This window comes from Lonchura striata, chromosome Z, assembly GCF_050655825.1.
Source record: "Lonchura striata isolate lonStrDom1 chromosome Z, ASM5065582v1, whole genome shotgun sequence".
Taxonomy (NCBI): Eukaryota; Metazoa; Chordata; class Aves; order Passeriformes; family Estrildidae; genus Lonchura; species Lonchura striata.
This window is the reverse complement of record NC_140740.1, coordinates 78,099,249-78,114,239: the sequence shown is the minus strand read 5'-3', so window position 1 is coordinate 78,114,239 and position 14,991 is coordinate 78,099,249. Positions and strand designations below refer to the sequence as shown.

Here is a 14,991-nt window from a genome sequence, read left to right as displayed (position 1 = left end):
TTAAAAGACCTTTAAAATCTGAAATTCATTGCTGTGTTCATCCTGTTGTATCCTTAAGATATATATTTTTGTTTTTTTTACTTACAGGTTATACATTTGTCTCATGCTATAACATCCTTAGCATGGAGCTAGACCTCAGTGATATATGCAGTAACACTAGGGACTCTGAAGTAAGCACTAGGGACTCTGTCTATCTCCGAGGTAAATCAATATTAGTGTAATTTGAACTTGTGTTTTTAAACTTGGGATACAGGAGTTGGGACAGCTGAAGTCGAAACATTGTCAGTTTCTGATACATTTTTTTTTTCCCTCTGTCTCTTTACCTTATTGAAATGAAACGATGAGGTAAAAAATGCTATGGAGCAGATGGGAAGAGTAAAGGAGCCAAATCATTTTAGGTTTCACATAGAAAGTGATGTATCAGAATTACTGTTAATGCTATATTGCTACCTGACCTTCCTTGTACTTTCCACCAGATAGCCCTGTCTGGTGGAAGAAAGCCGGGGACCATCACTGATGCGTCTTCATGTGTCAGGCTTTCCCTGTAAGCCACGGAGTAATTCAAATTTGTACCTTGAAAGAGGCTTTGTTACCTAAAATTGTCTTCTCCCATCTCTATCTGATGATTAACTTAATGTTGTTTCTGCAAAGTCTTTCTTTATTCCTTCTGTGTAGGCACCCATGCCACTCTCTGCTTGCCCTTTCCTGTAGCTGATGGGCACCACCATACCAAGCAGCTCCTTCCCATCTGCTGAGGGTTGAAGGTGTGTCCATTCTGTTGGCTGCCCACCATGTGCTCTCTCAGTGCATGCCAGATTTGCTGGTCACTGGTATTTGCTAGTCATTTGTTTAATTTGCATTTAAATGCACAGGAGTACTGCAAAGAATGAACTACAATTAATTTGTTGTTTAGGTTATCCAAATACCTGAAGTCTGTGTCAGAAACAAATTCTCCATATGACAAATAACTAGGAACATGGTTTTATTGCATTCAGTGTGGATTTTAAGACACATCCCCTGGGCTCAAAGACAGCACTCTAGTAAATATTCCTAAGTGATCTAGAAGTATGTTTACAGTGCAGACTTTGCTCTCTACCTTACATTTCTTAGGCATCAAATGCCTACTAGAGCAGTAGGCTCCACTATGAATGCTGATGTTGCTGAAAAACTGAAGCTCTGCTTTTGTATTCTAAATGTTCTTAACACTAAATATTTCCCACATATTTTTACTAGTTCCTGATAACTACTGAATGCAACCTAAATATACATTTGCTGAACACTTTTGCACAGAATTAGAATTAGTATACAGAATGTTCTTAGAGCCTTATTGCTCACATCATATCCAAAACATTTAATCTCAGTGAGTTTCTTTAGCTCTCAATTTTATATTATCTTTCATCAGAGTAAAGCTAAAAATATGGAAGTTAGTTGCTTTTAAAAGGTTTTCTAATTATCAGAATGGCAAGCCCTATGTGAAAAGTGAAATTTTGCCACTAAGATTTTTGGTGAAGTGGATGAGATATTTTACTAATGTTACAGCAACCTAAGATATGGAGTGTCATGTCAGCTTATTGTTATACACTAGTCTAAATCCATAATGATGTGTTGAAAAAGAATTCATTTACAGAAATTTCTCTAAAGGTAGAAATCATGAGACATCATATATGAAAAGCCACAGAAATAATTTAGTAGGAAAGCTTATTATTGAACTATTTTATTGCTTGTGATCCTCAGAACATAAGGGTATTTGCTCTACTATTTCTATGTTGCATAGTTAATAAGGTTTCTTCCCTTTCTTTCTAATAATTTAATTTCATTTCAAAGCAAGGTGTGAAATTTTATGAAAAGAAAATTTATACTGTAATATTAATAAAGCGTTTTCATTTTCTTTTTTCATATTGCTTTGAGCAAGCAGAATTCCCACATACTGTTTTGACATTTCAGTGATTTCATACACAGCTGTTGCACTAAATGTATTTTAGTTATTACCTTTCTGGTAGTCTCTGGGTTATGTCATGTATTACAAAACCACAATAGTGAATTGTGATTCCTATCTATATCTCATACAATGAAAACTATACCACCTGCATTTTTTTTTTTTTTCAAATTTTAACAATCAAATATGTGGAAAAAACAGGTTAAATATGTTGTTGAAATTTAAAAATATTTCATAACACTTACGGAGTTAATTATTTCTAAGTGTATAAATTCAATTTTGCACTCCAGATTAAAGGCCACTAGTACAAATATTTGTTTACCCAGAAGAATAGTCATTAAACTGCAAATTGATTTGAAAGTGGTGATTAAACAACAAATTGATTTGAAAATAGAAAGGACAGTTGCACTTTAGCCCAGATTCAAAATTCAATGTATTTATATTTTACAGATTTTTTCAAATGGATTTACTAATAAACAAGCTGGGAAAAAGTGAAAATAAAACTACCAAAACTTCTTTGGTTTTTACCTTTTGAGATAATCACAGCTGTCTTTGGAATATCAGAGTCTAAAGTCACTGACTACAGATCCATAGTATAAAAGCACATCTATATTCATTTCAGATAAAGTTAGCTAATGTTCAAGCTAATCTTTAATGTTAACGATAGTGTAGAATTCCAGTAATAATATTATGAAACACATTCATATTTTCAATTTTCAGGAATATCTCTGAGTCTATGTGATTAGGTATTAGTAAATAAAACATAGTAGATTCATGCTGTATACTGGGATTTTATGAGGAAGAATTGTTATGATAATTTTTAAAGGGAGAATGTTGTGCCTAGTTGTGTCAATACAAGAGCACCCTCTGATGGTGGCAAGTTACTTCACATAAAATTTTTTACTACATCTGAATGATGAAAGGAAATAAGGTAGATGGAAGGATTCAAAGCACCTGTTGTAGCTGGTGGCTTACAAAAAGATATTTTTATTTTTATTTTATTTTACTTACTAGTCCCCATACCATGTCATCTGGAAAATTAAGTACCTTTTCATTTCAGCTATATTGAACATGAAAGGAATAAAGAAAGAGACAGAAAACACTGTTTATTAAGCTCATTTCCAAATGAGCATAGCTAGTTGTTGATAGACCTCTTCTGACTAACAGTGGTTGTTCAAGGGCCCTTTCATGCACACCTGCACTGTTATATCCAACTGCTACTACTGTAACAAGAAAAAAAAAGCCACAACATTTTTACATTACCTTAATTTTAGATATTGAAATCTCCCTCTTCTATATTAATATGAAAGCAAATTGTTTCAATTTTTTTTCTCAAAAATAACAAAATCCACAACAAAAAAAGGAACCCCCCCACAAAAATAAACCCCAAACAAAACAGAAGGACTGAATATCTAGAGTCCATTTAGAAATATCAGATGTTACCTTTGATAAATTAACTGGCAAGTGTGGTCTCATCCTCTCTTCATCTCTTAATTCTGGAGCTGTTCTGGAACTTATGTAAACTTATGCTAATATTCCACTCACATAGTGAAGGACCAAAAAATAAAGAGGAAGAACCATGACAGTGAATAAAACACTCACCAAATGTAAAGAAATAAGAGAAAGAGATAGACTGAAAGAGAATTGATACAATTTACTCCACTATCCTTTCTCTGAGCAACAGTGATGGAAAGCTGTAAGTACAGGAGTGGGGATTTAGGTGGTACAAGCGGTGAGCATTTACTGGAACAACAATTTATGATAATTTTCTGCCAAGTTTTTTTCTGTCTGGTCTATATTAAGCAGGTTGTCATTAATATATGCTGCTCTTTTTAAAAAAAAAGACATTATGAACACTCAGATTTATGAGTATGTGTAACTGCTGTGTGTTTTAATCAATTTAAGGTAACACTACTATATTTCAACTGTATCTTCAAACAATTCGAGATCTAGTGAAATGTACAGTGAATAACCCATGGCACAGGTCTTCTCACTCTAATACCACTGTTAGTTTTTTGTATGAAACATATCAGCCAGCTTTTGCATATATCATTTTTAACCAATTAAGTCTTAAAAATCTGTTAATTTAACCTCTTTGATCATTTTGTCCTAAGCATAATTGCAATATGGACATATAGGAAAGGAGAGAATTGTCTGGTACAGTGTTCTCTGGTCAGAGTGAAGGACTTTCACATTTTTTCACTTTAACTGAAAAGTTCATACTTCTTGACTTTGGGGAGCAACCTCAAAAGACTAACAAAAACTCATCACAATGGTAATTCCTTGAGAAAAATGAGTCTGAGTGTTTGGATTCTTGTTTAGAAAACTTGTCAATTGAAGTGTACTTGTACTGTGTACTAAGTTATCTGGAATACGTACTCCTTTTTTTTACTGAGATGTAAATAATTTAAACTGTAATATCAACTTGGATGTAATTTAGAAGTATTGGGAGAAAAGGGGAGAGATGAGTTAATCCTGCATCATTCTTTTTTTACGCAGTATTTTATACAAACATTTCCAAGTTACTTCATGCTGATTTTTTCAGCTGTTTTTTCTGGTGTTGGTACTAGAACCTATAAACCACATGATGAAGTTAGGACCATCCTGAGGTACAATAGTACCACAACTTCTCTCCCAACAAAGTTATTCAGGTTTGGTCCCATTCCAGGACTTGTTTTTTAACACTGGATGGAGGTTTGCAGCTAAGTATACTTATATTTATTTATATATGTATATTTTTTAAACTAATATTTGTAATAAATATATTTACTGCAATGGGTACACAATGTATGTAAAATCTTTGTGCATATTATTTAGTAATTTTATTTACAGTGTATATATAGTATATTATATAGTAAAAGTTATATTTGTAAATAGGGGTCATGTCCTCTAGATTATCTGAATTATGGGTCCTATACAGTTTCATTTTTGGGGGAATTTTTGATTGGCGAGAAAGTTTTGGACTGGATGCCTGTATTATCTCTGGTCAACACCCACATGGCTTTCTACATAGAGGATGGACAGAGAAACCAAGGAGTTTTTTTACTTTGTCTTGATGCCAGTTTACCTTCACATCATCATTCTGAGCTTGCCAATGCCCTTCTATGGACAGGACTTCACTTTGCCAATCCAGAGTGCATCTGTGATTTCTGACACCGTAATGAACTGAGTAATTCTGTCTTCAAAGCAGGGTTAAAGTAGCTTGAGATAAAGAAATTACTGGGTTAGGAACTGACAGTAGGACAGTTCAACCAAGTTTGAGAGCAGTTCAGGCTCTCAGTTCATGCTTCAGTACAGCCCAGAATACTTCTACTTCATGGACTAAATTATGTTGTGGACAGTTATCTGCTTAGCTATCTCTGCTCTAAGTGGCCCTGGTACTGTTTATAGTTAAACTGTAATATAGTATTTCAGTGTTTCAAAAACTGCATTCTTTGAGGAAGATGGTATGTTTTCAATCTATTAGGAGGCAGTATAATAAAGTACCTGTAAATACACCAACTAAGAGTCAACAATTATATTGGATTAAGTGTATAACGCTATTAATATTTATGCAAACAATGTTTATTATGTGCAATTATTAGGTGTGTTATTCCTATTAACTGAGGTCCACATGACATCTTTTTAACCTTATATTTTAATATGAGATATCTGTGTAGGTTGTGACAACTCTGCATAATCTAAAGTAATTGCATGTTCCCTATATGTAATTTGGCATAAGAATGAAGTGGTGTGAACAAAGAAGAGGGGTAGGATGAAAGAAGCTCATTATATGGTTATAAATTCTATGTTTTAAAGATTGCTGGATTGGACCATGAAACAGTAATGGTATTCTACTGTAAAGACAGGTCTGTCTAAGATGTCAAATATAATTCTCCTCAAAAAAGCTTACAGGCTACTTTCATAGGTTTCAGGTGCACTTTTAGTTCTGTGACCTGGAGAAAAAGCAGTCTGATTTTGTCCTCTCGTTTTTAAAAGTGGACTTAGACTGAAAAAAAATCAAAATATTTATTTTAGCCTTTAGACTGTTTAAAACAAGCAATAAAGACCATTTAATACTCAACGCAATTGATACACTGTAAAATGTGATTTTCCCAGATAAAAGCCTTGTAAAACTACAGAAAATATACTGGTTTCTAAACTAAGCATTGTGAATGGTGTGAAAGGAGTAGTTTGAATTATTTTTAGGTTATTGTTGAATCCAAACCCCAATTTTTAAATTAAAAAAACACAGTCTAAATATGGTCTACAGTAAAAAAAACCAGGCCATATGCAATCTGTTTTCAAAACTTAAATTGACTTTTATGAGGAGGCTGCTCCCCAAAGCAATTTTGCAAAAATTTAAATCTTAACTGAACACTTCATTTGGTCATAGTACTTAAATTACTGGAGCCTGGTTCTGGTTCAGTCAACAAACTAATTGGCAGTTTCATGGGCAGTTACATACTACAAATAGGATTTGAAGGGACAAGAGGTCTGGAAGGGTCTCACCCTCCAATACTTGGTTTTATCTGATTTTTGTTAGATTTCCTCCTTTAAATGCTGTGTTAGTGGAATTACAAAGCATGAAGCTGAAAGTGGACATTCAAAGTCACTAACTCTCATTGCTTATTGCTAGCCTAATAGGTTAGCTTAAATAAGCTAATTCATTAACTGTTCTGGTTTTCATTTTGATTGGGTAGTTGCGTTGGTTTGGGGTCTTTTAATCTAATTTCTTTTCTTTTCCCCATTGACTGTTCAGTGATTAGAATTTATTGAAATTTTACTAGTACAGGAGAGAGAAGGTGCAAAAATCTGTGTATAGAAAGATAAATAATGAATGCAGTGAAGCTCATCTCAGCTTCTAAAACTTATGGGAAGAGAAGCTGCATACCTAAAGATGTTAGTTGCTATGTACTTCTCCAGCTGCAACATCTGTGGCTTATAGCTATGGCAACAGCACTGTTCATACAGCCAGACAGGTGTAATCTTTTAAATACTGCTCATCTAAATATTTCAGAGAACCATCAGATATTTGGATTCAAAATGTCTGAACAAATTCTTTATGCTTCACCATAAACAGGTCATTACAAAGGAACACCACACAGCCCAGAGAAATCAGAAAATATTCTCTGGTTTTTAGAATGGTACAATTTATTATTACAGCATTTTAAAATTTTCTTCTTTACATTTTTATGTATTTTGTTTTCTTTATGTAAGAAAAACAGAAAGTAGTTTTATCAGTTAAATACTGCAAAAATGTTTGCTTTTTTTCTTTCACCTTGTTAAAAATCTGAAATAAGGATTCAGATAAAAATCTGAAATAAGGATTATTTTTTAAATAAGGATTCTTTTAACTGAAATGCATCTCTTTGGCAATAATTTGGATTCTATAGTTGGAAACAAGTCTTTTATTACCATGATCTGTCAGTATAAGACCATTTTAAATGCAGCATGCTATACATTTGAAATGCAGGCTTGAAATGAAATCCATTTAGTCTTTCAGTAGAAGGAATTTATAGATATCACTCTGTTTTCTTATGCTAAAGTGTTACATAGAGCCATGCACTGAAATGTGAGGATATTCCACATGTTTTTGAAAAGAATATTTGGGTTTGCAGGGTTTGTTCACTGAAATTTTAGAAGATGTTAAATACTTCCCTGCATGGGGCATCAATGCTAAATACACAGATGAGTTAACACCTTATCTAAAAGAATATTAAATATTGAATCATCAAATGTTCCTATGGAATTCACTGACAATTTCATTTTATTCCTGTGCTTGACTGGTTGCCAGATGAAATGGAAGTAAAATACATAAAATTAAAAGATCAGTGAAATTTCCATATATTTCTGTATTCAATGTGGATGTGGCTGACTTTTTTTTTCATTTTCTTCTAGGCCTTTTCTGGAAACACAAATGCAGACAGTGTCGTGTACTATAAGCTTCAGCATTCGATTAAAGCAAGATTTCTCCGTTTTGTGCCTTTGGACTGGAATCCAAATGGCAGGATTGGCATGCGCATTGAAGTGTATGGATGCACATATAGTAAGTTTATTTCTGAGTCACCTAAACGAAATTAATCTTCATCAATGTATTTTGCTGCCTAACCAGAATGTGAAAGTAGATTTCTAAGACTAAATTTAATCTCAAATAAAACTGATTTAATAAGTTTATGCACATACTACATGATTTCTACATCAACTATCAATATGCGATGCTTATTTTCCAGTCTTTTCTGTATTGGAATGAATGGTGTGAACAAAATCCAATAACTGATTTTATGCAAACTCATTCTTTTTTTTTGTCATAGTCCTAAAAATTACATCTGAACATGATATACTTGCTATTTATCTGAAGACCAAAATATGATAAATATTTACAGTTTTAAATCTATATGGTCTTGATCCTGAGCCAGTAAGGGTACAAATAGATAGATCCACAAATAAAAAATTGAAGGATACTTTCAAAATTGAAGGACACAGTTTCTGCATATTTAAGTGGTATTTTTAGAATAACTTTTGTGCCCTTAATAACTGACATAAGCCTTTTCAAGTATATTGCATGGTTTATTGATCTGCTGAACAGTGTAAATATTCCTGTCATCTTCCTGTTACAGTTTTTCATCCATGGATTTTTTTAAAAAATTCCTCTATGTAAGTTTTTTACTGCTTTTTATTCTTCATATCTCTTCTCCATGATGGAAACAGAATTTATTTTGAGCAGCTTCTTTAACTGCTTTTTGCACATACTTTTATCTGTTCTTTGTTGTTTTGTTTTGTTTTGTTTTTTTTTTTTCAACTTTATTCAAATTTTATTTTGTATGGTTGATCTCTTTTGGATGGTCTCTATGTACCTGTTTTATATTGCCATGCATTTTGATCCGACTTGAAGCATATATCAGAAAAACATGTCTCTGAGCTTTCTGCCTTAAACTTAAATTTTAAAAATTGGTAAAAGGCAGTGAATTAAGGGTATGGAAAATTTAAAGCTGGATGCAGGAGATTAGGTCACCTCAGAAATCAGGTAAACTTCCTCATCCCAGAAAACAGACATTTCATACCAGACGAAGAATCTGAAAGTCTCACACAAAATTCCTCAGTGACAGCTGCCTTGAGAACAGGGAACATGACTTATGATTCCTAGAACAATCTGAGAGAATGGCTTTGAAAACTGAGTCACTGGGAAATATGACCATGATTCAACTTGCCCTCAACTCTTTTAAGTTTTTTTTAAGATAAGAACAACTAAATTTTAAAAATGGAGGCTGAACAGATGAATTTATCATTCAAAGCTAAAATCTCATCTGAGTTTCCCATTTGAGACCTGATTTTTGTGGTGCATGATGGCAGAATAGACTTTCTTCTCTTTAAGCTTCACTTTAAAATTCATTGATAGTCATTAGCTTTGCTTCTTCACACTCCTTCACCTTGTGGATGTGATAACATTTAAACCCTCTCAAACGTTTTCAAACTGAAGAGCTCTCTTTTGACCATGCCTAAAAGACAGATTTTAATTATTTATATTCACTATCATAATTTTCTCTTGCAAGATCCATATTATGGCTCTCTTCTGTGTCATGCCTCTTGTTGCCCACCAGTGGAAAACTCTATGAGTCTAAAGGATAAATAAAGAAAATTATCCATGCAACTGAAAAAATAAAACATTTAGAATAAGCAGTTATGAAATTAAAATTCTTTTATGTAGCCATTAATTAGTTTGTGGAAGATTATATTTTTTTTGCATGTTACATACATGGCACAGAGTGTATCATATAGATAACTTATAGAAGTAAATCAGCTATATTCTAAATATATAAATATATAAATCAGTTATATTCTAAGATTAGTATAAATTTAAAATTAATATTTACTTCATCCATTATTCACTATGATGCAGTATGTGAAGAACATTATGGCACCAAAAATATGTAAATTCTTTTAAGCTGGTTAAGATTTTCTCTAAATTAATGATATTGGGTGTTCTAGAAATGCTTTTTTACCCATCTATAAATGCTATCATTCCAAATGAATTGCAGGCTTCTTATCATCTATGTATTTATTTGGAATATCTACTGATTACCAAGTGCCTTTACAGGGTAAATTCAGTGGTTGCCATTGAAGACAAACCAGGTGATTATAGATTTACAGTTTTTAAAATTCCTTTAAAATGTAAAAGCTTAATTCTTTCTCTCCAGTCTTTTTCTCCATTTATCAGGCACAATGAGGACATGCAGTTATTGTTACAGTAATTGTGTCTGGCTCTCTTTGAATAACTGTACTTTTCAAAGTGGGACCAGAAAAAAAAGAAAAGCAGACATGCCAATAATATCTACTTTAGCTTTGATTCAAGTGTTTTACATGTCCCATTTTCCCATCCTTTACTTCAGGGAGCTCTCACTGGGCATTAGATTTGAGAAATAAACAACTCTCTTTTCATTTATTATCAAGTATGTGAACTGTGTTCTGTATTCAAGTGCAAATGCACTAATTTAATTCTTCAGTTTTACCTGAAATTACACAACTAAAACTAAACTTGCAAGAATATAGGATGTAGACTTCTCTACTCCATAAAGTGATGTGAAAAATGTATGTTTCTATATTCTAAAAAGTCATTACTATCTTAATGAATTCATATTTACAGCATAAATTTTGACACTACTTCAAATCTGCTGTCTTCCAGTCAAATTTCTGCTCTGAATAATTTTGCCTAGCATGCACAAAAACTTCCCATTTAAATACAGTCTCAGTGAGATTTGGTCATACTCATTATATTTTCCTGTACAATGTAGCAGATTATTATGATTTTGTTTGTTTGTTTGTTTGTTTTTTCGTGGTTTTTTTGGTGTTTTTCTTTTGTTTTTTTTTGGTTTTTTGTTTGTTTGTTTGTTTGTTTGTTTTTTGTTTTCTTTTTCACAGCAATCATTTTATCCCATAAACTTTTTAGATTAAGGACTATCACATTTTAGATGTTTCTAAAGTGTGCATCCAGACAAGCCCTTCAGTTTTTGCCTCAGCATTCATTGAGTAGAAAGGCCAAGTAAGGGTAGTCAGTTGTGGACTTATATGAAATATTTAAAGAGTTACCCTTCCTTTTTTTCATAGCTTTGAGTTCTTCTCCCTCCTCACTCTGCTGTCTCTGAAATGTTCCTTAGTTTTTTAACTCATGTTCTACAGTCATTTAAAGGAAAGAAGGAAGGAAGGAAGGAAGGAAGGAAGGAAGGAAGGAAGGAAGGAAGGAAGGAAAAAAGGAAGGAAGGAGACAAAGGAAAACAAAGAAAGGAAAGAGAGGGTGGAAGGGAGGGAGGGAGGGAAAGAGAGAAAAGAAAGGAAGAAAATGAAAGAAAGAAAGAAAGAAAAGAAAGAAAAAGAAAGAAAAAGAAAGAAAGAAAAAAAAGAAAAGAAAAGAAAGAAAGAAAAAGAAAGAAAAAGAAAGAAAGAAAAAAAAGAAAAGAAAAGAAAAGAAAGAAAGAAAGAAAGAAAGAAAGAAAGAAAGAAAGAAAGAAAGAAAGAAAGAAAGAAAGAAAGAAAGAAAGAAAGAAAGGAAAGAAAGTTCATCTGTTTTCTATCTCCAGGTGTTGAACTTACCCTTATCTGAAGTGATAAAACATCTGCTTGTGTCATGACTACATTGCAAATATGCTGTGCTGAACTTCAGCCCAAAATCTGTCTAAAGCCTCTGCCTGATTGTTCTTTCTATTTAGTGTGTACAAAAGAGAACAATGAATCTCTACTGACATTTCCTGTCTTGTTCCTGAAATGCCAGATTGTGACAATTAAACCATGCAAAACACAGTTAAGGTTAAGCTATGTCATGACACTTAAAAAAATGTTATTAGGAATGTGTTTAGTTTAAAATTTCTCCTCTTCATTACAGTATTCTCTTATTTCATCCTCTAGTGAACCTGTAGAAAACCAATAGTCCAAAAATAGAAATCAAAGAAATAAAAAGGTGGGGATTTTTTTGGCATGGTGGGCAGAAAGATAGGTTTAAATCTGAAAATGACAAATGTATAAAGCTGTAGAATATATGTAACTGGAAAATAAATATATAATACAGATTTAAAAATGTCAGTTATGTACGTTATAATACCTAACAAAAAGCACTGCAGACACTGCAAAACTCTTTTGTTTTCTGTCACTTCTGACTGTATTGAAGCTTTTTCAGCATTTCCTTCCTTGGCTGAAACACTTTAAGTCAGTATTACAGTCACATTAATCAAAGAAAGAACTTAATATCCTTTTCATAACTGTAATAATGGCCAGTTGGTTTGCATTAGTTTAAGTTTTCTTCATAGAACATTAACATTGATTTCAATTGATATAAAGATTTTAAAAAAGTCTCAAAGATATTTCAACTAAAACATTTGCTCAGGATTACTAGGATTCTTGGTTCTGTGGTATGTGAGGCTTCTAGAATTCCCAGTTTCTCAGGGATATTTTGTGATTTCCAAAGATATTTTCATCGTGCACTTAAGATTTAGATCACATTAATTTCAGAAAGGCACATTGCAAATTGCATAAACAAAAGATGAGTCTTCATAAAACATATCCACCAGTTTTATTTTTCTTATTTACAACAGTAGAAAAAATCCATGTAGAAGATTTTGAAGTGCAGCAAGTTGCAAGTAGTTGGTAAATAAGAGAGGAAAATCTTATGGTACTCTGGATATGTGCCCACATTCTATTTATCTTTATAACCCTGCAGGACACCCAAGCTGTCCTTCTCACAACTCTTTAAGTATGTTTCTAGGGGTAATGCATGGATGATGAAGATAAGACCAGAGTGAGAAATGTTACAAGAACTTTGATTGCCATCTGCTACCTTTTCACAATCTTTATTAATTCATGGAGTGAGGGCAGGGGCAAAATTTAATTTTGTTTATTTTGCAAATTTAGACAAAACATATATTGCTTCTTAGGAACTAGTGCTGCAGAATAGTGTAAGGGATTTTGGAGAGCCATGTTAATGTTGTTTATGCTCTTGTCCCAATAACTAATAAGAAGAGTATGTTCCCAATCCTATGTTTATCATTGCTTACTAAGAGTATCTCTAGTAAGCTGGTTTGATAAATGTATATAAATGTACAAGTGGTCTTATTGAAGCTATTCTGCATCACATTAATTATTTTAATTCAACATTCATTAACACTTTTCATTCGATGACCAAAGGAAGTAAAATATTTAATCTAAAGTTCATATTTTGGTAGAACATCATATTTATTAATTGTACATTTGCTAAATTTATTCTTCATTATCAAAATATAAAGAAAATCAAGCAACTATATTTAAAGACACAACTTGACAAGAGCATTATGAAAATGGAATGTAAATTACTAACCTAATGTACAAGAGTTAATTTGAATTCATGCCACTCCCATGCTGAAAATATGGAGAAATATTTGTAGCGAAATTACACAAAGTTAGTAAATAGATAATGGGTTTCCCTTGAATTGCAAGAAGTCAACCAGTCAGTTGAAAAACATTTTATTGAGTGTCCTTTACATCTTCATTCACTTCAAAAATGTATTTTTCAAGGGCAATTACTTTTTTATTCATTACATATGAACTGTGAATACTCTATGAGCTTTTTATAGTGTTATCAATTCCTTGGTGTGTGCCTTGTTCAATCTGTACTGATTTTGATGGATATTCATAAAATCAGTTAGCCCTATTCCCTTCCCTTCCCGAAGGTCAACAGCAGCTTTGGTTGTTTGTTTTTTTTTTTTTTTTGGTCTTGATTTTGTTCATTGGAAAGAATTGCACATAAATGAATAGCAATTTTCAGCCTAAAAATACAAATAAAAACAAAAATGTTCAAAGTACTTCATAGCTCCAAGGAAAGGAAGACCAGCATATGAGAACATTATTAGATTTGAATAGAAGCCAGATCTCTTCTCACATGGTTTTATTATCTAATTATACCATCATCATTAAAACACAAGTCTTAATATATGGGGAAAAAATAAAATACGATTTACTGTACACAAGTGATCTTAAGATGTTAGTGATGGAACTTCATACCATATTGAAATAACATGCAACTGCTTCTTTTAGACATAGCATTATACATTATCTTTCATTTCTTTACTTCTAGGGTCTGAGGTGGTTGGCTTTGATGGGAAAAGTTGTCTAATTTACACATTAAATAAAAAACTCATTAATGCACTGAAAGATGTGATTTCTCTGAAGTTTAAGACAATGCAAAGTGATGGAATTCTCCTCCACAGAGAAGGACAAAATGGAGACCACATCACCATGGAATTAACTAAAGGGAAGCTGTCCCTACTCATTAATTTAGGTAACAGCTATAGTCTCATAAAGTCTAATATAGTTACTAGGCATTTCTTGACTAAAACTTCTCTTAAACTGTTAAGTGGATTTTAATGCATAAAGAATGATAAACAAGCAGTATATTTTTTAATAATTATATTTTTGAATGAAATTAATAGTTTTTATTTTTCTTCTTTCAAGGTGATACTAAAACTCATCCTTCTAATGCCCAAATTAATATTACGCTGGGCAGCCTTTTGGATGATCAACACTGGCATTCTGTTGTCATTGAGCATTTTAACAATCAAGTAAACTTTACAGTGGATAAACACACTCATCACTTTCATGGCAAAGGAGAATTCAGTTATTTGGACCTTGATTATGAGGTGTGAAAATTATCTTTCCTTTATTACATTTATTACCTTTATTATTCAAATGCACAGAAACAGGCAAAGGAAACAGAACTTAAGGAAGTTTGTAGTCCTCAATACCTTGGGGATTTCCTGTCTGTTAAGGGAATGAATCAGTATAAAAAATGTTCTTATAGAGTACAAATCTTCCACTAGACTCAACTCAGTATTTTCAAAAGATCATCTTTTTCATCTCAGAATTCATTATTTTAATATGTTTGTTTTAGTAGAGCTGCAAATGTGATAAACAATATTGTAAATATAATGAATGATAAAGACCCAACTCAATGCTACTTTTAATGAATATTAGTATTATGAATATAAAACAAAAATTGCAATGTCAGCATAAAAACCTTTGTAGAAATATTTATATCAAGACTTAAATCCCTGTTA

General features: G+C 32.4%; 1 protein-coding gene across 1 annotated transcript in view; it reads left to right on the top strand.

The window, feature by feature from the left end:
* The window catches only part of CNTNAP4 (contactin associated protein family member 4), a 203,388-nt gene that overhangs the window by 117,585 nt on the left and 70,812 nt on the right, over positions 1-14,991 (top strand). Inside the window, exons 4-6 of the mRNA XM_031507421.3 lie at positions 7,817-7,964; positions 14,013-14,216; positions 14,390-14,574. Of these exons, the coding sequence (XP_031363281.2) occupies positions 7,817-7,964; positions 14,013-14,216; positions 14,390-14,574 (537 nt within the window). The remainder of the gene's footprint in view (positions 1-7,816; positions 7,965-14,012; positions 14,217-14,389; positions 14,575-14,991) is intronic.